This window comes from Diabrotica virgifera, chromosome 7 (genome assembly GCF_917563875.1).
Source record: "Diabrotica virgifera virgifera chromosome 7, PGI_DIABVI_V3a".
Taxonomy (NCBI): Eukaryota; Metazoa; Arthropoda; class Insecta; order Coleoptera; family Chrysomelidae; genus Diabrotica; species Diabrotica virgifera.
Genome location: NC_065449.1, coordinates 58,030,556 through 58,053,357, shown reverse-complemented (window position 1 = coordinate 58,053,357; position 22,802 = coordinate 58,030,556). Strand labels below are relative to the sequence as shown.

The following is a 22,802-nucleotide window of genomic DNA, read 5'->3' as shown; positions in this document are numbered from 1 at the left end:
TTGATTTTGCGTTTTATTATCCGGTGATATCCAGGTTATTTTGTGGCAGTCTTTGTGTGGTAAAATCGTTCCTCCAATGATAAGATTGTTTTCTAGGCTAAGTTCTATGAGTTTCTCTCCATTGTTGTTTCTATTCCCTAGTCCATGTGTTCCCATGCATGTTTCCACTCCCTTGTTGTCTTTGCCAACTCTCGCGTTCAGATCTCCCATGACTACCAGTATATCTCCTGTGTTCACCTTTTCGATAGTATCTGTTAATTGTTGGTAGAAATTTTCTTTCTCATCTTCTGCGCTTACCTCTGTCGGTGCGTAACATTGAATAATGGTTATCTTTCTTATTTGAGAATTGAATTGTGCTACTATTAGCCTGTCTGATATAGGATGCCATTTTATTAGCCCTCTTTTTGCCTCTTTACTTAGAAGGATCCCAACTTCATTCCTCCTGTCTTCTTTTATATCGTTTCCTGAGTGTAACAGCACTCCTCCGTTTGATATTGTTGTCTCTCCTTGTCCAGGCCATCTTATTTCAGATAGCCCCATAATGTGTATCCTTAATTCTTCCATTTCTTTTACTACTTGCGCTAGTCTTGACGCTTCATACATGGTCCTGACGTTCCAAGCTCCGATTCTGTAACGTTTTTTGAGATAAAAGGTATTATTTGGTTTGTTTTGCTTCGCTTCAGTTTCATTGATTTTAGAGTTTAAGGTGAGTGAGTAATCAGCTCTCTGCACCCGATTAAAAATATATAGTATATCATAATACTTTTCAACATTTAAAGGGATTTTACCTAAAAAAATTTGGTGGCCAGGCATGCACACTATTGACTTTTTTAACACTGATGATGGATTTTTTAATCCGAAAACGTTCTGTGATGTAATGTAACCCTTATTTAGGGACTTTTAAATATACCTTATACAACAAATCTAGTATTTTTGTGATTTATGGTATACAGCCAGCTACAGGAATTTTATTTTTCTCGTGGATTTTAATTCTGTATCCTCTTCCCTTAGACTTCCTTTATTAAGACGAGGTGGGGGAGAATATTTTATGTTAAATATTCAAGTATTATTTTTTATAAAATGTCTATTTTCGAAACTATTTACAAAAGTGGATAATTTAACATGACATCTTGTCTGGCCAATTCCAGCAACATAGGATCGTCGAAGAATTTATTGATTGATACATCTTGGCTGAGACCCTTTCTCCTCCTTGTTTTTATCATAAATTCTCTGGCTAAATGTGTAGCTGGTTGAGGTTCAAGTGGTCTAATTATTATGGTTTTATCCAGGGGATCTCCAGGTACAATCTACAAGAAGATAATGAATTATTAACAGATTATCGCTAAAAAGGAAATAAGTAAAACAAATAGTGTACACTGCAAATTCAAAATTAAACACATTTTAGTTTGTGGCTGGTATGTATGCTATTATATAGGGTGAGGCAGATAACTGGCCTATTAGAAATATCTCGAGAACTAAAGGTAACAGAATCATGAAAATTGGAATGTAGGGGTTTTGAAGGATGATCTATTAAATGAACATATTTTCATCTCTTTGCAACTTCCGGTTATACCGGAAGTTGCTTATAACTTCGTTTTTTTTTAATGGGACACCCTGTACATTTTTACATTTTGGATTCTCTTCAATCTCTTCTTTCTTAAAATATGAGGTTTTGTAATATTATACAGGGTATTTTAAAAGATAATTACGTTTTTTTTATTAATTTCGTAGCAACATTCACACCCTGTAGAATTGTAGTAGTTTGACATCTAAAACTCTACTTACGTTCAAATGATTTTTAATATACTCTACTCTTGTTAAGAATCATTAGTATAGCTAAATTTTTAATTTTAGTATACAGGGTTGGTCGAAACTCGGAATGAGTATTTTCTGAGTTTTCTTAAATGAAACACCCTGTATTTTTGTATTGTAATGGAATGATATTTTATAGTACTTTTTTATTTCTTTAGCATTCCCTATACCTAACTGCTTTAATTTGTGAGCTATTGGTGATTCAAGCTAAACATTAATTGCAACAAAAAATACGTAAAATTTTATTAGGTTGGGCGTGAAAATACTCAACCCCAAATAATTTTTCAGAAATAAATACATATTAATCCAGACTGGTCCTTAAAATTACCAATAATGGTTTAGCTATCAAAATACCTACGTAGTTAAGATTGTTGGTGCGATTAACAATTAAGCACAAATTACAGCAGTTAGGTATAGGGAATGCTTAAGAAATAAAAAAGTACCATAAAATATCATTTCATTACAATACCAAAATACAGGGTGTTCCATTTAAGAAAACTCAGAAAATACTCATTCCGAGTTTCGACCAACCCTGTATACTAAAATTAAAAATTTAGCTATACTAATGATTCTTAACAATAGTAGAGGATATTAAAAATCATTTGAACGTAAGTAGAGTTTTAGATGTCAAACTACTACAATTCTACAGGGTGTTAATTTTGCCACGAAATTAATAAAAAAACGTAATTATCTTTTAAAATACCCTGTATAATATTACAAAACCTCATATTTTAAGAAAGAAGAGATCGAAGAGAATCCAAAAATGTAAAAATATACAGGGTGTCCCATTTAAAAAAACGAAGTTATAAGCAACTTCCGGTATAACCGGAAGTTGCAAAGAGATGAAAATATTTTCATTTAAGAGACCATCCTTCAAAACCCCTTTTTTCCAATTTTCATGATTCTGTTGCCTTTAGTTCTCGAGATATTTCTAATAGGCCCTTTATTTGCCTCACCCTGTATACACACCGTCTTGTATACAGGATTTTGAACTTCAATAAATGAACGTATTCTTTTTCTCATGATCATCTTTCAGTGCGTCACAGTTTTTCGATTTCTTTCTAACTCATTAAATTGTATGTGACAGAAAAAAACGCACGTCGGTGATTACATTTCGTCGGTGACATTTATAACATTTATTCTAGTTGTCGATAGATGGCGCCATAATAAAAAAAATAATTTATTTTTAATTAGATAATAATATTACAAAATATAATCTGTATAATTTATAAGACTATACAAATCAAAGAAAATACCATTTTATAAATGCAAGAAACACATTTGATTTGTTTTTATTCCAAATTGAAAATAAAATGTGACAACTGTCAGATTTAACTAAAATGTCATATTAGAATAAATGTCATAAATGTGTATTATCACGGACTTACCCTTTTTCCTATCATTTGTTACGCACTGAAAAATGATCATGAAAAGGACAATACATACATTATATAGGCAGTCAATGAGGTATTTGGCTCCGAATTCCATCCTACTACATCGATTTATTTGACATTTTCACAGTAAGTAGGGAATAGTTCAAGAAACAAAGTCTACCCTATGCCGATGTGCGCTTTGATCTTGGGGGTGGTTCCCACCCCTTCACGGGGGTGAAAAATGTTTTGGTTAAAATAGCCACGGAAAAGGCTAGAGAACCTAATTTTAAGCAGAAACTGTTATATGATTATTTTTTGAAAACTCAATACTTTTTGAGATACTCGTGGTTGAGAATTGGCCATTTTCATTGAAAAATGACACCTTTTTGGGCGGAGTTTTGCCCTTACTACCTTAATACCTTAAAAACTACGCATCTAACAAAAAAACTATGTAAAATTTTTCTGTAGGTTATAAAAAAACAAAGAGATTCGTTCCTTCATAAATCTTCTAGTTAAAATACAAAGAGAATATGGTAGGTGAGAAGAGTTTGTTTTTTTGCTGCATGCTCAAATCGGTGTATTCAACTTAAAATAACAGAGAAACTGTCGATTTTAGGTGTCTATTGATACTAATAACTTTTGTAGTGCTTGAAAAGACCTTTAAAATGAGCAAGACTAATTGTCGATTACATGCAAACTAAGAGAGATATTCTGCAAAAAAGTTAATGATTAATATATTTTAAGAAGAAATGAGAAGTATATTTAACCTCTCATCCATCAGAATTTAAATACATCGTTTTCCTTCTACAATACTTTTTATTATAGTGTTATTTCTATGTTCAAAAAGTTGGGCTGGATTAAAATAAATGTTTTTTGAAAAAAATAAGATCAAATTATAGAGCGCATTTTTAAATTTTCTTAAAAATCTTCCTTTTCCTCCATGTACTCTAAAAAGATAAGAGATACGAAAAAAAGATACCACACAAAAATGTAGGGCCTTTTCAAATAAAAAATTTCCTTTCTATTTTTCATTACTGTATCTCTTATCATTTTCAAGTTACATGGAGAAATAGTAAGATTTTTAAGAAAATTTAAAAATGCTCTCTTATAATTTAATCTTTTTTTTTTTCTTTAAAAACCGTTCATTTTAAACCCGTCCAACTTTTTAAACATAGAAATAACACTATAATAAAAAGTACTGTAGAAGGAAAACCATGCATTTACATTTGGTGGATGGGGGTTAAAAGTATTTCTCATTTTTTCTTAAAATACATTAGTTCAAAATCAATTTTGTTTGCAGCATATCTCGCTTAGTTTTAATGTAATGGACCTTTAATATAGCTCATTTTAAAGGTCTTTTCAAGCACTACAAAAGGTATTAGTAGCATTATACACCTAAAATCGAGAGTTTCTCTGTTATTTCAAGTTGCATACCTCAATTTGAGAATGTACCAAAAAACAAACTAATACATTTCAATAAAAATGGTCAATTTTCAACCACGAATATCTCAAAAAGTATTGAGTTTTCAAAAAAAAATTATAGAACAGTTTTTGCTTAGAATTAGGTTCTCTAGCGAATTCCGTGGTAATTTTAACCAAAAAATTTTCCACCCCTAAGAAGAGGTGGGAACAACCCCCAAGATAAAAACACACATCGGCATAAGGTAGAATTTGAATTAGGTGATAAGTAGAGGCTAGGCCCAAAATTTCATTAAAATCCATGCAGTAGGATAGAATTCGGAGGTATATTATTATAAAGCTATAAACATGGCAATAATGAAAAGTCACATTCTAATGTTTTGACAGTTCTCTTGCGTCAAAAATTTTGACCTACGTAATATCGCTTTTGTAGTAAAAATACTATAATATCCTATTTGCCCCCATTGACTGGCGTAATATTTAACAATGTCTAGAGACAAAATAGATCAGTGTAAACAAAAACATTCAAGTCATGAAAACCATTTTTGCGGAAAATTGGAAAAACACTGTATAAATAAGTAGTAGTCATTTAAATAAACACCAAAAACTTGTTGGTTATACATTTTTCCGTAATTTTTTAGGATAATCTTTTTCGAAAACGATTTCCGGAGTGGAAATCGAAACGCCACACGTTATTTAAAATGTAATTTTCTTTTGCACATGGCTTAGCCCCATATAAACATAATATTTAATGTTATTCTGTAGGTAGTGTTTTTCTCTTAAGACATCTTGATCGACCTGGATGCTGAAGTAGACTGACGGTGATCTGATCGTACCGTGACTGTTGGTCTGAATCAACCTTTCTCCTCTTCGATTTGCAACGGTGTATAATATTTTAAATTCTATATATTCAATAAGCTCAGTAGATTTATATGACAAACACGTTTAACCTTCCGATGACCAACCTTTTCTTGTTACACGGATGACCAAAGGGGGAGGGGAATGACCCCAGGTCAAAAATGTCAAAAATGACATTTCGTTGCATTGGAATAACAAAGTTCCAACTGCCTACGGAGCCATTTTTAGTTATGACTGTTTAAATTTTCTATGTTATGTGTTTATTTTACTATTATCGCCACTTGTATGTGTTAACAATGTAAATTAAAAAAAAAATATATTTTTATTAACAGTAAAAGGTTATTTCAATAGTTAATACAAAGGAGTTCTGATTTGAGAAATGAATTAAACTTGTTTATTCAAGTTCTATCTTCCACATACACCCTTGTTTAACAATTAGTATATAATCAAACGACTTCAAGTTATTTAATAAAGTCTTATTGTTAAACACTTTTAGTTCTTGCAGATAGGACCTCGTGTACTTAGATGACTGTTTTTTATTTCAGTTAGAACCTTGTTAATTTATCAATATTTAAAATTCTCTCAGATAGAACCTTGTAACTTACGTATTTAAGCCACCTGTTAATAGATGTCGTTGCTAGTATCGTATTAAGGTGAAGAACATAAAATAGAACCAAGTTACATAAAAATATCAGTTTAGACAAGAATTGCAGATAGAACCTTGTTATTCTGATGCAACGAATTAACAAAAAAATGAAGTTTTTTTATGGCATGGACTTTATATTATTCAGCCAGTCACAACATGAGTATTATTGTCATGTGTAGTGTGTATGTTGAGTAAGTGTCTTGTTACTTTGCAAAGTCGACGTCATTAGCGTAAAACTACTTGGAATTACACATAATAGACGGTATTTTACTAAACATCAACTTCAGAATATATTTTTTATTCGTAAAATATAGGGAATTTTTTTTATTTCAAAATATGAGGATATCTAGAATGATATTAAAGAAAAACATAAGCTAGGGTCACAATTTCCCCCGCTTGGTAATCCGAAGATTAATACCTACATTTTTCCAGATAATAAAACACATACCTGCCAATGATGGAATACTGAAAGACAAAATGCTTGCCCTTGAGTATGTGTCCTTAGATCAGTTTCGAAACCGAAACTATCGATGGCTGGAATAAAAGCTTTTATCGTGTACAAAGGTGAGCCAGGCACAGGTGCATCTTGCGTAACGTGACCCCTAAAAATAAATATAATATTTGTATTTAAACAGTAATATTTTTCATTTTATACAGTGATGAGCGCGATAATAACCCGCAAAATAACGCAAAAGATGGAAAACATAATACATTGTGAAATAAAGAGATGAAACTAGTAGGTGGAAATTATCGATATAAACGTATAAATTAACATTACATTACATAGTTTCCCACCTTTAGACGTCTATGACAGGAGTATTTTATAAAATTCTACTGTCACAGTGACAGTTGTCATACTCCTCTGATACGTCTAAAGGTAAGAAACTATGTAATGTAATGTTAATTTATACGTTTATATCGATAATTTCCACCTCCACTAGTTTCATCTCTTTTTACTCCAGAATGTATTACGTTTTCCATAATTTGCGTTATTTTGCCGGTTATTAGCACGTTCATCACTATTAATATGATATATTATTAAAGCGTCATCGATACAATGGGAAGACTATATGGCAGGATCATCAGGAACAAAATAGAGAAAAGTATAGAAGGAAAAATGGGTGAAGAGCAAGCATTCACATCAGGGATATCATGTCTAGATTATATCTATACAATAAAACAGACAACAGAGCAGAAAAGAGGTAAAAAAGACAATAGGAAAGCATACGACACCGTACCAAGGAGAAAACTATACAAAGCAATGACAAAAATAAAGATACCAGCTACCTTAACACAAGCAATCAAGAACATACTATCAAACTATCAACAAAATATATCGAATGACACCAAACACCACCCTACACTCCACCCCTTGAGGTGGGGTGGGGGTAACTTTAAAATCTTAAATAGAAACCCCCAGTTCTTATTACATATTTTGATTCCTCACATAGTAAGCCACTTTTATTCAAGACATTTTTTCGAATTGGGGATAGATGACGCTATAATCGGAAAAAACCATTTATCTTGATACCGGGTCGACCCTAAAATCGCAATTGTCATCAATACGCCTAACTTCACGCGCAACTTTGATACCAGAATTATAAAAAAATATGCATTAAAATCCAGATCCCATAATTTTTTGAGTATTATAAAGTGAGTATAAAGACATGCATAAATTTTTCTTTGTTACCGTGCACATCTCGTAGACTATTACCAAGCATAAGTAACATTTATTCGAAACGTTTTTTAGAATTGTTTTGTAGAATTGTACAGCGCCATCTATCAACAATTCTAAAAAATGTTTCCAACAAATGTTACTTACCTATTCTTTCATGAGGAATCCAAATCCACTTCCAGGGTGTGGAGTGGGATTGTTTAGTGTCATTAGATAGATTTTTGAAAATTCTTGAACAAGTATTTTTCAGTTTTTTCGATCGGATGTTCATTTTGCGAAATATTCGACCGTTCCGCTACTTTTGGGACATCCTGTATAAAAATCGGGAACAAGATAGTTGCCAACTTCAAAACAACAAAATGATTACTACAGGGATGCTCAACGTCAACAACTCTATTTAAAATATTTTTAGAACACACACTAACAACTTGGGAATACCGAAATGTAGGAGTATAGGAATACCGATAAGTGATGATTATCTCTACCCATTGTGTTTCACAGACGACCAGGTGGTGATGGCTAAGATGAGGTAGAGATCAGTTACATGGTAAGAAAACTAAAAGAGAAATAAAGAAAGGTGGGCCTGGAAATAAATATGAAGAAAATGGAATATTTGGCAATATTGGAAGAAGGCGTCAAAAATTTGGAAATAGAAGAAGAACAAGTAGAAATAAAAGGAACGAAGAGCTTTAACTATTTGGATTTTATAATGTCTGTCGAAAATCAGAACAACAGAAGAAGAAACAAAAAAATAGATTGGGACAAACAAGATTTTAAAATCCATAAGGAAAAATTTTCCTGTAGCTGGCTGTATACCATTAATTACAAAAATTGAACAAAAAGATCTTCTGTGTAAAAGGTATATTAGTTTGAAAACCCCAATAAAGGGCTACATTAAAATACAGAAAGTTTTCGCTCTAAAGAGAGCATCTAAAGAGGGCTTAGAACACTGATGATGCTCTCTTTAGAGCGAAAACGTTCTGTATTTTAATGTAGCCCTTTATTGGGGTTTTCAAACTAATATACTTTTTACACAGAAGATCTTTTTCTTCAATTTTTGAAACAAGATTTTGTATAAAACAACTCCATAGTGTAATCTGGAATAAAAACATCAAAGAAGAAACAAAAACAATGATATACCAAACAATAGTACGAAGTATCATGACATATGCAGCAAAAATTTGTGTCATAAACAAAAACAAACCAAAGAAGCACTCTGGCGACCGAAATGAAATGCTGAAGAAGATGCTGTGATCTGACCAGAAGATGTTATAGCCACTTTACACGATGCAACTAATTGCGCAATTTATTGCACAATTTCTTGCTGCAAGAAGTTGCAGCTAAATAGAACATGTCCTATTTTTCATGCAATTTTTTCTGCAATTTGGTTATATTTTTAGTAACTTTTAAGGCTACACTGTTTGTTTTGACATTCTGTCATCCTAAATTTCAAACTAAATAATTTTTGACAAAACTAGAGGAACTTTTTACCAATTTCACGCTTCACAGATAACAGGTCGCGGACGTTTCCCCAACTGTCATCAATACGAGTAACTTCACGTGTAACTTTGATACGAGAATTATAAAAAAAATATGCATTGAAATCCAGATCCCGTAATTTTTTAAGCGTTATAAAGTGAGTACAAAGACATACATATTTGTTTCTTTGTAATTACAGCTTCAATGTAGCTACACGTCTCGTAGACTTTGCCGATAAGGTAGAGTCGTGTTGGGGAAAGATCCGCGACCGACAGATAACATTATTCTGGCGGATAACTTTAATTATGCAACATAAGGATTAAAGAAACTATATTCTATTTTTATTTCTTTTGTATTTAACAACTTTTTTCCTTTTGTAAATGAATAATGTATTATAGGTATACTTGAATTAGGTATTAATTGATTTTGTTATACATAATACATATTATAATTTTCTCAAATTATAATCTAACATTTTTAATCTAATATATCTGATAACTCTACTCAAAAAATTACATTTTTAATTTATAAAAACAACATAACCTAAAATTTATGGTATCTCAAAGTTTCTGTCCATTTCATGTCAGTTTATGCAATTACTTGCACCGTGTAATCACTTTATTGCAGAAAGCTAGTTGCAACTTATTGCAGAAGTTCTTGCTGCAAGAACTTGTGCAATAAATTTCGCAATTACTTGCATCGTGTAAAGTGGCTATTAAGAGACTCGAATTGAATCGAGACACAACCATCTATGTTTATGTTAATTGTCTTACCTTCTTTTTGCTAAAACAGTGTACACAGCTGATACACAATCAGCAGGAGCTTGTACTTCAACGAATAAATAAGGTTCCATTAACCTCGGCGTGGCCATCAAAAATGCTGAATATACGACTCTCCTGGCAGTGGGTATAATTTGACCTCCTCCTCTATGTAAAGGTTCGTTGGCTATGACCGCGTCAAGAATTTTGAATTTGGTATTTCTGATCGGTTCTTCACAAAGAGGCCCTTCTCTAGTTCCCCACTGAAATCCTTGCACGATGGAATCTTTGACAGAACTAAGGAGACCTTTGTCTACTTCAGATGGAAGTGTATCATCAACGAGAATGTTGGGTCCTAAAAATATCATAGTGGAATCTTTCACATATGTTGAGATTTGAAGGGTCAGGGGGAAGAACAATCTATCTGGAAGCATTTTCGGTCAAATGAGAAACAAAGTTACATACTCATTGTTTTTCCCCGTTGCGTCCAATCTTATGACGTATTTTTAAGTCGATTCTCATCGTTATTTCCCCTTGGCCATTCGCAGGTTGATAGTATTCTTTCTAAGCTAACAGATTGCACAAAAATCACAAAACGACCAAAAATTTACATTCATCGTTTTTCCCTCTGACCCTTCAGTTGTAAACTACCAGCATCTAATCGTGGTTTCAATGTACAAGGTCAATAATACGCTGATTATAAATATCACTTGTTGGTAAATACACGGCACAAATAGTGAGTAAAGAATTAAAAATTCGGAATATATATTTAGTTTTAGTAAAAAAACATGTGTCGCATTATATTTTTTGAAAAAACTGAACAAATCCACCCCAAAGGGTAGAAACCAATAATATAAAATTCGGAATCTATACTTAGTTTTATCATAAAAACATGCGTTACACTATATTTTTTGATAAAATTGAACAAATGGCCCCTATAGGGAGGGTTGAAACCATCCAGAAGCCAGCCAATCATAGAAAATTTGGAATCTATATTTAATTTCACTATAAAACCATGTATCACACTTTATTTTTTTTTGTAAAAACTAAACAAACCAATCCTTGTAGGGTTGAAACCACCCCGAAACCAGTCATGAATAGAAAATTCGGAATCTATATTTAGTTTAATTATAAAAACATGTGCCGCACTATATTTTTTGAAAAATTTTTAATAAATCACCCCTATAAGGCTGAAACCACCACAAGCCCAGTCAATAATTTAAAATTCGGGTTATTACTTGAAATCGTCCTGAAACCAGTCAAATAAAAGAAAATTCGGGATCTGTACTTAGTTTACTAAGAAAGTTAAAATACGTGTATATCTTATATTACGGTAGACCGCAAATTAACTACTCCCGTCGATTTTTTGGTACACCATACCGAGCGGTATGGTATGGTACACCATACCGAGTGATAAGAAGTATTCACTACAAAAGAAGTCTTGTACCTTTTTCGCTATTTCTAAATCCTTCAGGTAAATGTTAGAAACGGAAAATAATCCCTTACATACCTGTGTTATCAGGACCAAATGCCCAAATACTTCTAGCAGCAAGCAAATCCCAATCATACTTTGTTTGAAAGAATTCACCAAGTTTCTTTTTATTCCAACCTATCTGAACGTTTTCATTTTCTATATCCTCTGCAAGACCCTTCTCTAAAGGTTCAGCTATCATTGTTAACTTGTTCTTTTTGTTCGGAGTTTCAGCGAAACATTTTAAACTTGAGGTTTCTACTACAGTCTCGCAAAACGCTACTACAGGATCAGCAACTAAAATACAACAACACTACAGTTTTAAAAACGCAACGAACAAATATATAATATGTAAAAGACTAAGTTTTCAGACAATCAGAGTAAACATGTAAATCAAAAATGAATAACCATTTTCAATTTCGTTGCAAAACGAAAATACAGCCGCATCATATTCTAGTCGAATCAGAGAGTGCAGCAAGCACCTCTACCGGTTTCGAAACTTATTAGGCTGCACTCTCTGATTGGACTAGAATATGATGCGGCTGTATTTTCATTTTGCAATGAAATTGAAAATGGTTATTCATTTTTGATTTACATGTTTACTCTGATTGGAGTACGAAGGGAACCATTCTCGTTGGAACTTTACCGCGCTTGGAACTTTACGTAAAATTCTCTCATCTTCCTTATTCTCAGCATCCGTATGGCTTGCAAATTGTAGAAGCCTCGGAGGTGTAACCAGAGAAGGTTCCCATTGTTTTCATTCTGGTGGGATGTAGAGTAACATTATGTTGTTTTATATGCCATTAGAGTGAAAACTTAGTCTTTTGCTAGCAGTTGTCGCTAGGGCATCCATGCCATTTCGTTCGTTGCAATCCGTGACTGCACGCCAGGTTTTGTTTTGGTTGGATCAGAGAGAGCAGCATATAGTCCGTTCGCTATAACTTTTCCCATGCGGTACGATTCATTTTCAATCAAATTAAGTCAAAACAGAAAGTGAAACGTACGCCGATGTGTGTAGTATATAGTATAAAGTATGCAAAATGTATATACACATCGACGTTCGTTTCAATTACGGACTATATGTGCCTCCTGATGAGAGACTAATAAGTTTCGAAACCGGTAGAGGTGCTTGCTGCACTCTCTGATTGGACTAGAATATGATGCGGCTGTATTTTCGTTTTGCAACGAAACTGAAAAAGCAATTACAAAGCGGTGTATACAATCTGACATGTGGTGACTGTCCAAAACCTTACATCGCACATAGGAGTATTTGGGTAACAAAACCGGACAAAACTATAATAACTTAAATTTAATTTATTTTACCTGCCATTTCGTACATTTAGACTAATTGCTGGGTTTGGGTCAGGTAAATACTGTATATATAATGACCTGTTTAATATGCTTTGAATTTTGAACTTATTTAATTGTTTATGCAAATAATCGGATTAAGTGTTGATAGCATAATGCATTCTAGGGATTAAGTGTTACTAAGAACGAGTTACTGAAATAAGTCTAATAAGACTGTAACACAACAAATAGTCATAATTAAAGTGTATTTAGACTTTGCATACATTATAATATATTTTAAATATTTTTTTAGCTAATATTAATCGTCTTCTTCTTCGCTTTTATTTTCTTCCTGATCTGTATTATCGTCGCTATCCTCTTCATGAGATGTAGTTGGAGTAAACAAAATGGCGGAAGTAGGCGGATGATTTAACAACGTTGTTTGTTAGCCAACAAGTTTATTAGTACTACTATGCATAAATTGTAGCCCGACAAGACCCGACACATTAACAAAAACACTGCTGTTTGATAAATTTAAGTAAAAATATATACCAAAATAATTACTTTTATTATATGACTATTAAATATGAAAAATAATTAATTATTCATTTAATTGTAATTTTAAAATAGAGTACATATCTTCTTCTGCCATATTCACAAAGTTTTTCCACTAAACTTCTCTACAGAAAAACACAGTATTAAATTTAAAATTCACAGAAACTAAAAACGCCGAGATCAAAAGCAATCGATTTCGCCAAGAACTAAGTTCCAACTGACCTAGCTGAGAGGTGCACACCAGGAGGTTGATTTATACCTACCATTAGATGGGTCGGTTACTTAGGTAGTGGAAAATGAGGTTTAGTCAGGGTTTTATTTAAGTTGCCGATTTCGACTTTTGTCCGGTTTTATTAAATAAATACTCCTATGTGCATCGGTCAAACTGGCAGAACCTTTGATAAACGTGTAGCAGAACACAAAATGGTTTTCAATAATAGAAAAACAGATTCTACTGACAGACATATGCATAATATGTCTAAAATTTATATTATAAATTTTCCCGGCTGTGCATCACCTTCACACCAACTTCGTCAGAAGAGAACAAAATTAATCGTTTTCCGTTTATTTACCTTTGATATCAATTTCAGAATACATTTTTCTCAAATCGTGCATTACACAATCTAGATATAGCTCTCCCGTGCCCAATACCACATGTTCACCGCTTTCCTCTACTCTTGTCGTTAAAAGTGGATAGGATTTATTAACTTTTCGGAGACCGTCTAACATCTTTGGTAGCTCTGATGGATTTACTGGTTCTACGGCGATTTTAATAATGCTTTGTGTATTGAATTTTAAGGGTCTGAATATATACAGGTCTTCAGCTACTGATAAATCCGTTATTGTGGCTGTCTTGACTATAGATTGATCTATTCCCTCTATGAGAACCCAATTACCCGCTGGCACTCGATTCAATTCCACTTTGTACCTGGAATTTCAAAAATATAAATATTATAACATCACAACAGCCTAAAATACCAGCCTTTTACAATTTGCAAGGCAAACGGACCGATAAATGATAAAATCTACAATTGCATTCCACAACCCATCTCTTTATCTACATAAAAATCCACCGAATTTTTGCTTTCTATAGCTTATTTTTTAACCAGGAGGAGTAAACTAAAAAGACAGATTCACGCCCAAGAAAGTCGCTAGAATAATAACCAAATACATCTTCTTTTCTGGTTGATCTAGTCGGCCTTCAACGGTAATCCATAAATATTATATTAAATTAATACGTCGCTAAAGAGTTCCAAAAACAACTGCTTTTTATATAAAAGCAGACTGAAAATCTAAAAATTAAAGGAATAACGCAGAAAACACAAAAATCGCCGATATAACTTATAACCTATGAAATGTCACTAGTGTCAAAATTTGATAAATGTCATTAGTGTCAAAATTTTATAACAGTGGAGTAAACTTGACTGCGGTTGGACCAATTACAAACAAGCAATCTTCTTCTTCTTAAGGTGCCGAGACCGTTTGTCGATCGTTAGCTCTCATGTTGCCCAGCATATTAACAATCATTGTCTTATTTACAGCCGCACGAAATAGTTCAGTGCTGGTTTTCCCAAACCATTGGCGTAGGTTTTTAAGCCAAGAAGTTGTACGGCGGCCCACACTTCTTTTTCCCATTATTTTACCTTACATGACAAGGTGAAGTATGTCATATTTTTCTGGGTGACGCATTATATGACCAAAGTATTCCAATTTGCGCCTTTTAACCGCGTTCACTACTTCGCAACTTTTATTCAAACGTTGCAAAACCCTTTCGTTTGTGACTCTTTCTACCCAACTGATCTTCAGAATACGGCGGTAGACCCACATCTCAAATGCTTCTAGGTTTTTTAAAAGCGATTCTGTCAGGGTCCATGCTTCAACCCCGTAAAGTAGTACTGGGAATATATAACATCTAACCATTCTTATGCGAAGTTCCAAATTTAGATCATGACTGCACAGGATTTTCTTAAATTTCATAAAACTTGTTCTTGCTTCGGCAATTCTACTTTTTATTTCTGTACTAGGGTTCCAGCTTTCATTAATATGAGTACCCAGATATACAATATTACTCACTCGTTCAATTGAGTCATTACCGATTGTTACGTTATAGTTATTATTATTTACGGCTGCCTGTTTACTAATAACCATAAACTTTGTTTTTCTTGCGTTGAGTTTGAGTCCATTTATCGCGCAGAATGCCACCATTCGGTTCAATAACGCTTGAAGATGTTCAATTGATCCTGTCAGTAACAAGGTGTCATCTGCGTATTTGATATTGTTCATAAGTTCATATGAATTAATGAGTATTCCCTCTTTTGCGTTTTCCAACACTTCATTTAAGATTGTTTCAGCGTAAAGATTAAACAACATTGGTGACAATATACAGCCTTGTCGAACTCCACGTTTGATTTTTACTTCTTCAGAGCACTGATTCCCAACCCTAACACATGCAGCCTGGCCCCAATACAAATTTGCGATTATTCTAATGTCCCTACCGTCCAGACCAGTAGTTTTGAGAATATGTAGCATTTTTTCATGGCGAACTTTATCAAAGGCCTTTTCAAAATCAATCGCGCACATGAAAACGTCATGATTTACATCTCTGCATCTTTGAATTAAAACTTGGGTTGCGAATAGTGCATCACGCGTTCCAAGGCCACAGCGAAAACCGAATTGAGTACTTGAGATTCTTTCCTCAATTTTTCTATATGTTCTTTGATGAATTATTCTGAGAAAAGTTTTCAATACATGACTCATTAGGCTGATGGTGCGATAGTCGCTGCATTTTGTGGCTGTGGCTCTGTGTTTTTTGGTAGTACAACAAATGAGGATTTAAGTAAATCTTTAGGAATTTTTCCGCTTTCGTAGATTAAGTTGAATAATTTCGTAAGTATCTTAATGCCCTCGGTACCTAAAAGCTTTAGCGTTTCTACGTAAATCCCATCTGGTCCGATCGCCTTGCCGTTTTTTGCGTTCTTTATAGCGTATTGCACTTCTTCCCTAGTTATTGGAGGACCGCTCATGTCATCTAGCGTTTCTAGTTCGCTTAACAGGAATCTCGACACTAAATTTTTTTCGAATACATTGAAGTTTAATGTTATATTGCTAATTGAATAATTTCATCACAGAATACATACAAATCCCATTTAACTTTATCAAGAATTCAAATTCAACTTCCGGTCTCCAGTTACGTCATCATGCGCCAACTCGGACGTATTTGAGCTACGGGAAGATACTATCTCGTTATTTATAGTATCATGGAGAAATCTAAAGTAAAGAAGCACTATAGATCTCTTACGCCTTTGAGTAGCCTTTTGTAGACATAACTCTGTCTGTTTTTTCAATGCGCCTCCAGTAAGTTGTCGTTCCATCGTTTAAGTGGTCTTCCCACTGATTGTCTTCCTATTGGGAACCGTCTCTCGCCGTCCTTACTACTCTATCTGTTGTCATTCGCCTTGTGTGGTTGTTCCATTCTACTCTTTTGCTTCTTACCCAGTTAATGATGTTCTCCACCTTGCATCTCCGTCGAATATCTGTACTTGTAGCTCTGTCCCATAATGTCTCATAAGCGATTTTTCGAAGGGTTTTCATCTTCGCTATTTCGAGCAATCTTTTTGTCCTCTCTGTCAGGTCGTGTTTCTGCCACGTATGTCATTATTGGTCTGATGACTGTTTTGTAAATTCTGCCTTTCATTTCTTTTCCGATATTTTTATTTCTTCATATTGTGTCGTTCAGGCAACCTGCGTCTCTGCTCTATTCACTTGATTTTCCACTTCTGTTTTTTCAAGCTTTCCGTAGCTAGATAGTGTGATGCCTAGATATTTAAACTCCATCACTTGTCCTATTATCTGAACCTCCAGCTCTAATTTACATCTTTGCTGGATTTGCTGTTATAGCCATGTATTTTATGTTTTTGAAGTTATACTTCTTTAGGCGCGATTGGGAGTGAATTTTTATTATTTTGCGCGCATGCGCACACAGACAGTATGGAGTTCGTTGCTAAATGTTAGTTATGTATGTATGTATTAGTCCAATAAAGATGTGGAAAGAATATATTAGTGTTTTTAGTAAATTAATTTATTATAATTTTTGTATCTTTGGATTTGTCTACCTCGGGAATAAGATAATAAAAGTAATATTTACAGTATTTTTATACTTCAGTTGGTCTATTTGACACATTGTCTGAGAACTCTTGTAGTCCGCACCCGCACAAACAAAAGGAGTATACAGTCGGAAAAATGAAAGAATACCCATGAACGATCACATCAATCACTTATTTTGTATTTGCTGTATTTTTCTATAAATGACAAACGTTTGTTATAGAAAAAGATAGAAAATACAAAATAAGTGATTGATCTGATCGTTCATGGGTATTCTTTCATTTTTCCAACTGTAGCTCAGTGGTAGAGCGTTTGACTGGAGATCAAGAAGTCCCCGTTTCGAATCCGGGTGTTTTCTAATTTTTGAAGTTATACTTCTTTAGGCACGAGGGTGAATTTTTACATTTCCCGGCGCATGCGCACAAGGACAGTATTGTATTAAACAGTCGCTACATCTTTTAAGTTATGTAGCGCAAATAAGGCGTGCGTGAAAAGAATATATTATTAGTGTTTTTAGTAAATATATTTATATTATATTTTTTATGTCTGTGGATTTGTCTTCCTCCTAATAAGTATTATTGAAAATGTATATTTTCATTGAAAGTATCTGTCACCGAGATTGTAATTATGTCCGAGAAATGATCCACTGAATACAAAAGCCGTGGTAGCTGATCGGTAAAGCGTTCGCCTAGGGATCGAGAGGTTCCCTGTTCAAATCCTGACAGTCATTTTTTTTTGGTATTCTTTTTGTTCTTTCTACAATTCATACACACACATTATTTTTTTTTTAATTTTTGGTATTGTTTTAATAAAAATTTTTGGAAAGGAGTAAGTAAAAATTAGTTTAATCTTTAAATAAAATATAAATAAACTGTTAGAAAGTATATTTATTTCGTTGAAATCATAAAATAGAAGTATAACTTCTTACGTGCGTACAAAGTACACACACATTCTTTTTTTTGGGGGGGTGGGGGAATTAACATGTTAAATTTTCTGGTGGTTATATTAAATTGGTGCAGCATACGTTGTAAATCATCTTCACTCTGAGAGATTAGGATTGCATCGTCTGCATAGCAGATTATTTTAAGTTGTTTTTCTCCCATTTGGTATCCTTTTTTAGTTCTTACTTTTTTTATTATTTCATCCATGATCAGGTTGAACAATAACGGACTCACGGAATCCTCCTATCTTATCCCATTGCCAGCTTCAATTGGGTCAGTTAGTTCATCTTCTACTTTTACTTTTATTGTGTTGCTCTGGTAGATGTTTTCGATAGTTTTGATTATTCCTTACAATTTACGAACATATCAAAAACTGTGAATATAGATTGTAGCAATAAAATTTACCCTGCATTTAGGTAATTTTGTTAAAACAAAACAGGCATGTTTGTTAAAACAAAACAGGCATGTTTGTTAAAAACAAAACAAACATGTTTGTTTTGTTGTTATTTTTTTTACACCCTGTAGATTTAAGTAATTATTGTATATTATAATTGAAAAAAGAAAAGAGCAAGAAAAAAAAGGAAAGAAAAAGCAAAAAAAAGCAAAAAAGGCAAAAAGAGCAAAAAAAACTAAGAAGATGTAAACCTCCGAGATGTTGAATCGGGTTTATGTCTTAGCGTAGTAAAAAAAACAATTAATAAAAAATAATAAAAGAAAACAAATTAAAGATATAAAAAAATACAAAAAAAATATATATGTACAAAAAAAATATTTACAACCAAAACAGTGTATTATTTAGATAATAATTGTAATATGTTAGTTTGTTACGTATTTAGAGTTAGAAATAAAGAAAAATTACTCTGATTGAAAAAACAAATTTGTTTGTTTTTAAAATAACAAAATGTCTGGCTAATTGGTTCGGCCAATGCCATCAAATTCACACAAAAAAAAATTATTCCTATAGATATCTCTATTAAATATAACAAATAGATAACGTACTTTAATTTGTCCCTGTCAAATGCCTTCTTAAGGTCCACGAAACATAAATATGTCAGTTTGTTGTATTCTTGCCTCATTATAAATTAATATAGCGTCGGTGCATGATCTTCCCGATCTAAAACCTTGTTGTTCTTCTGCTAATATTATAATTTTATTCAGTCTGTTTGTTATCACTTTGGTCGTTAATTTTAGTGTTGTGTTTAATAAATTAACTCCTCTGTAATTCTCCGGGTCCGATTTGTCTCCTTTTTTTTGAAGAAAGGTATTAGGATGTTTGATCTCCATTCTTGTGGTATTCTGTTTTGTTGTATTATTTTTTGTATCAGTTTTAATAGTTGTTTAGTCAGATCTTGTCCTCCGTACTTCAGGAGTTCATTCTGTCCGCTCCAGACGATTTTTTATTTTTTAATTTCCTTAATGCTTCCTTTGCCTCTCCTTTCTCGATTTTTATTTCTTCGTTTGTCGTAACTTCAGGTGTTGGTGGATCATTATCGTCATCTTTACCAAATAAAGATCGGAAGTAGTTTGCCCATGTTTCCTTCTGAATGTATTTTGTTTTTATTGATTCGTTCATTTCTTTTCTTTGTGCTCTGATCATTCTCCATATTTCTTTTTGTGTTCCGTAGACGTCGTGGTCCATCTGTTTTGAGAAGCTCTGCCAGTGTTCCCTTTTTATTTGTCAGACTAAATTATTCGTTTCGTTTCTGATTCTTTTGTAATTGTTACACGCCTGTTGTGTTTGTTTTGTTCTGTATCGTAAAAAGGCTTCCTTCTTTTCTTCATGTTGAATCTTCACTTCCTCTCCAAACCCTGGGGTTTTCTTGTTTGATATGTTAATATTCGTTACTTTTCTCTCTCCAAGTGATTGTGATCTCCAAATGAGCTAGAACGAACAGGCGGCCAAACTATCTAACGATCTCCTGGCCAATACACAACTGCAAACATGAACGCCCAACCAAGAAATGGTTCTTATGAGAACCAAGCGACTAGAACTCTGGGACCCATTGTCCGGATTTGTCAGATAAATATTGAAGGCATTAGTCGATCCAAAAGCGAAATGCTGTCAAACATACTACTTTCTAACGACATCGACCTGGTAGTCATACAGGAAACCCATGCTGCGAACGAACAACAACTCGCAAGTAGAGGCAAAATTCCAGGCTATGATCTTCTGGGAGCAACCTATCACCATGCTTATGGTACCGCCAACTACGTAAAAAACTCCGTAGAAAACGCTCACCTCATATCTGCCACCATGCAAGATAATATACATTTGACCGTTACCAAAATAGGTGAAATGGAAGTGACAAATGTTTATAAACCCCCAAGTATTACATAGCCAAGCCAAGTCATAGACATAAGGCCCCATCCCGCCATCTATTTAGGTGATTTTAACAGCCATCATCAAGAATGGAAATACAGAAATAACGATGAAAACGGGGAGACACTGCTAGACTGGGCAGAGAGTAACCACCTGCATCACGTCTTCGATGCCAAAGACCGGGGCACTTTTAAATCGGCGGCATGGAAACAAGAGTACAATCCAGATTTATGTTTTGTGAGCAAAAACCAGAAAAGCTACCCCTTACCAACCAAGAGAAGAGTACTTCATGACTTCCCGCATAGCCAGCACAGGCCGATCATTATTGAGATTGGTATCCAAATCCCACTAGTCACAACCATTCCACGACCACGCTGGAACTTTAACAAAGGTAACTGGCCCGCCTTTACCAACGAACTCGATAAAATCCTACGATGGATTCCACCAACATACAAAAATTATGAAAGGTTTAGAGGGGCAATAATTTCTACAGCAAAGAAACACATTCCCAGGGGCCATCGTAAGCAATACATACCAGGATGGAGTGAGGAAAGCCAAAACCTCTACGAAGAATATATTGAAACCGGTGAAAGTGACATTGCGGACGAACTTCTCTTGAGCCTTGATGTAGCAAGAAGGAAGAAATGGACAAATGAAGTCGAATCGTTAGATTTCAAAAAGTCTAGCCGTAAAGCGTGGTCGCTCCTAAGAAAACTCGGAAGTGACAAACTGGCAACACGACAAATCCACGACTTCAACCCTAATAAAATTGCATCACATATAGTTGCCACCTCCAGAGGAGCATGTGATAAAAAGTTTACCACTACTATAAAAAGGGAGCTTAAACATCTAAAAGCTGCCTGTCCATCAGATACAGAGTACTCCGCACCGTTCACTCCAGAAGAAGTCTCAAACGCCATCAAAGACATTAAACCTAACAAAGCTCCTGGTACAGATGGTATACCTCCCGAATTCCTGATCCATTGTGGGAAATTTTCAAAAACCTGGTTGTCTAAATTCTATACAGATATACTCAAAACAGGTAACCTACCAAACATCTTTAAACAAACAAAAATCATAGCCATTCTAAAACCTGGAAAACCAACAGACAACCCAGCGAGTTACCGCCCCATCGCTTTACTCAGTTCAGCTTACAAGCTCCTCGAAAGACTGGTCCTGAACAGAATCGGCCCAAAGCTACTTCAAAAAATACCAATTGAACAAGCAGGATTCAGGCCTCAACGAAGCACCACTGACCAAGTGCTCTCTATAACTACCTACATAGAGGCAGGTTACCAAAGAAAACTGAAGACGTCTGTGGCATTCATCGATTTATCGGCTGCATATGACAAGGTTTGGAAAGATGGCCTCATCTATAAGCTCCTGAAAATAATCCCCTGCAAAGCAACCGCCCGACTCATAAATACTATGCTGAGCAGTAGAAACTTTCGTGTAACCATGGGAACTACAGTGAGCAAACAGAGAACGCTTAACAACGGCCTCCCCCAGGGCTCCGTACTTGCACCGCTGCTATTTAGTATGTATATAGCTGATATGCCCCCTACCAGATCTAAAAAATTTGGATATGCAGACGACTGGGCACTTGCAACTCAAAACTCCTTAATACAAAGCTCCGAGGCAATCCTAACGGAAGATCTGGAACGCCTGGTTAAGTACTTTAAACAATGGAGACTTAAACCTAACCCCAAAAAAACCGAGGTTAGCTGTTTTCACCTGAACAACAATATGGCCCACACAAAACTTAAAGTGTACATTGATAACCAACTGCTCACGCACAACTATAATCCCAAGTACCTCGGCGTCACCCTGGACAGAACACTCTCCTTTAAGAAACATCTTGAGAACACCGCAGCAAAGCTGAGAACCCGTAACAACATCATACAGAAGCTTTGCGGGACTACATGGGGCTCAACAGCAAGTACACTTCGGTGTTCAGCCCTTGGACTCGTATACTCCGCAGCTGAATACTGCTCCCCTGTTTGGCTGAACAGCGTTCACACAAAAATTATAGATACTCAGCTCAATGTCGCCATGCGTCTCATATCTGGAACGATCAAGTCTACACCTGTGGAGTGGCTTCCACTAC

The 22,802-nt window shown here is 34.4% G+C and overlaps 1 protein-coding gene across 1 annotated transcript in view; it reads right to left on the bottom strand.

Annotated features, from left to right (window-relative positions):
- Nucleotides 1–1,066: 1,066 nt before the first annotated feature.
- Nucleotides 1,067–22,802, bottom strand: part of LOC114335352 (116 kDa U5 small nuclear ribonucleoprotein component) — a 73,025-nt gene continuing 51,289 nt past the window's right edge. The window contains exons 10-14 of the mRNA XM_050655612.1: nucleotides 13,906–14,261; nucleotides 11,531–11,788; nucleotides 10,036–10,375; nucleotides 6,557–6,710; nucleotides 1,067–1,307 (exon numbers count right to left, since the gene is read on the bottom strand). Of these exons, the coding sequence (XP_050511569.1) occupies nucleotides 1,101–1,307; nucleotides 6,557–6,710; nucleotides 10,036–10,375; nucleotides 11,531–11,788; nucleotides 13,906–14,261 (1,315 nt within the window). The 3' untranslated portion in view covers nucleotides 1,067–1,100. The remainder of the gene's footprint in view (nucleotides 1,308–6,556; nucleotides 6,711–10,035; nucleotides 10,376–11,530; nucleotides 11,789–13,905; nucleotides 14,262–22,802) is intronic.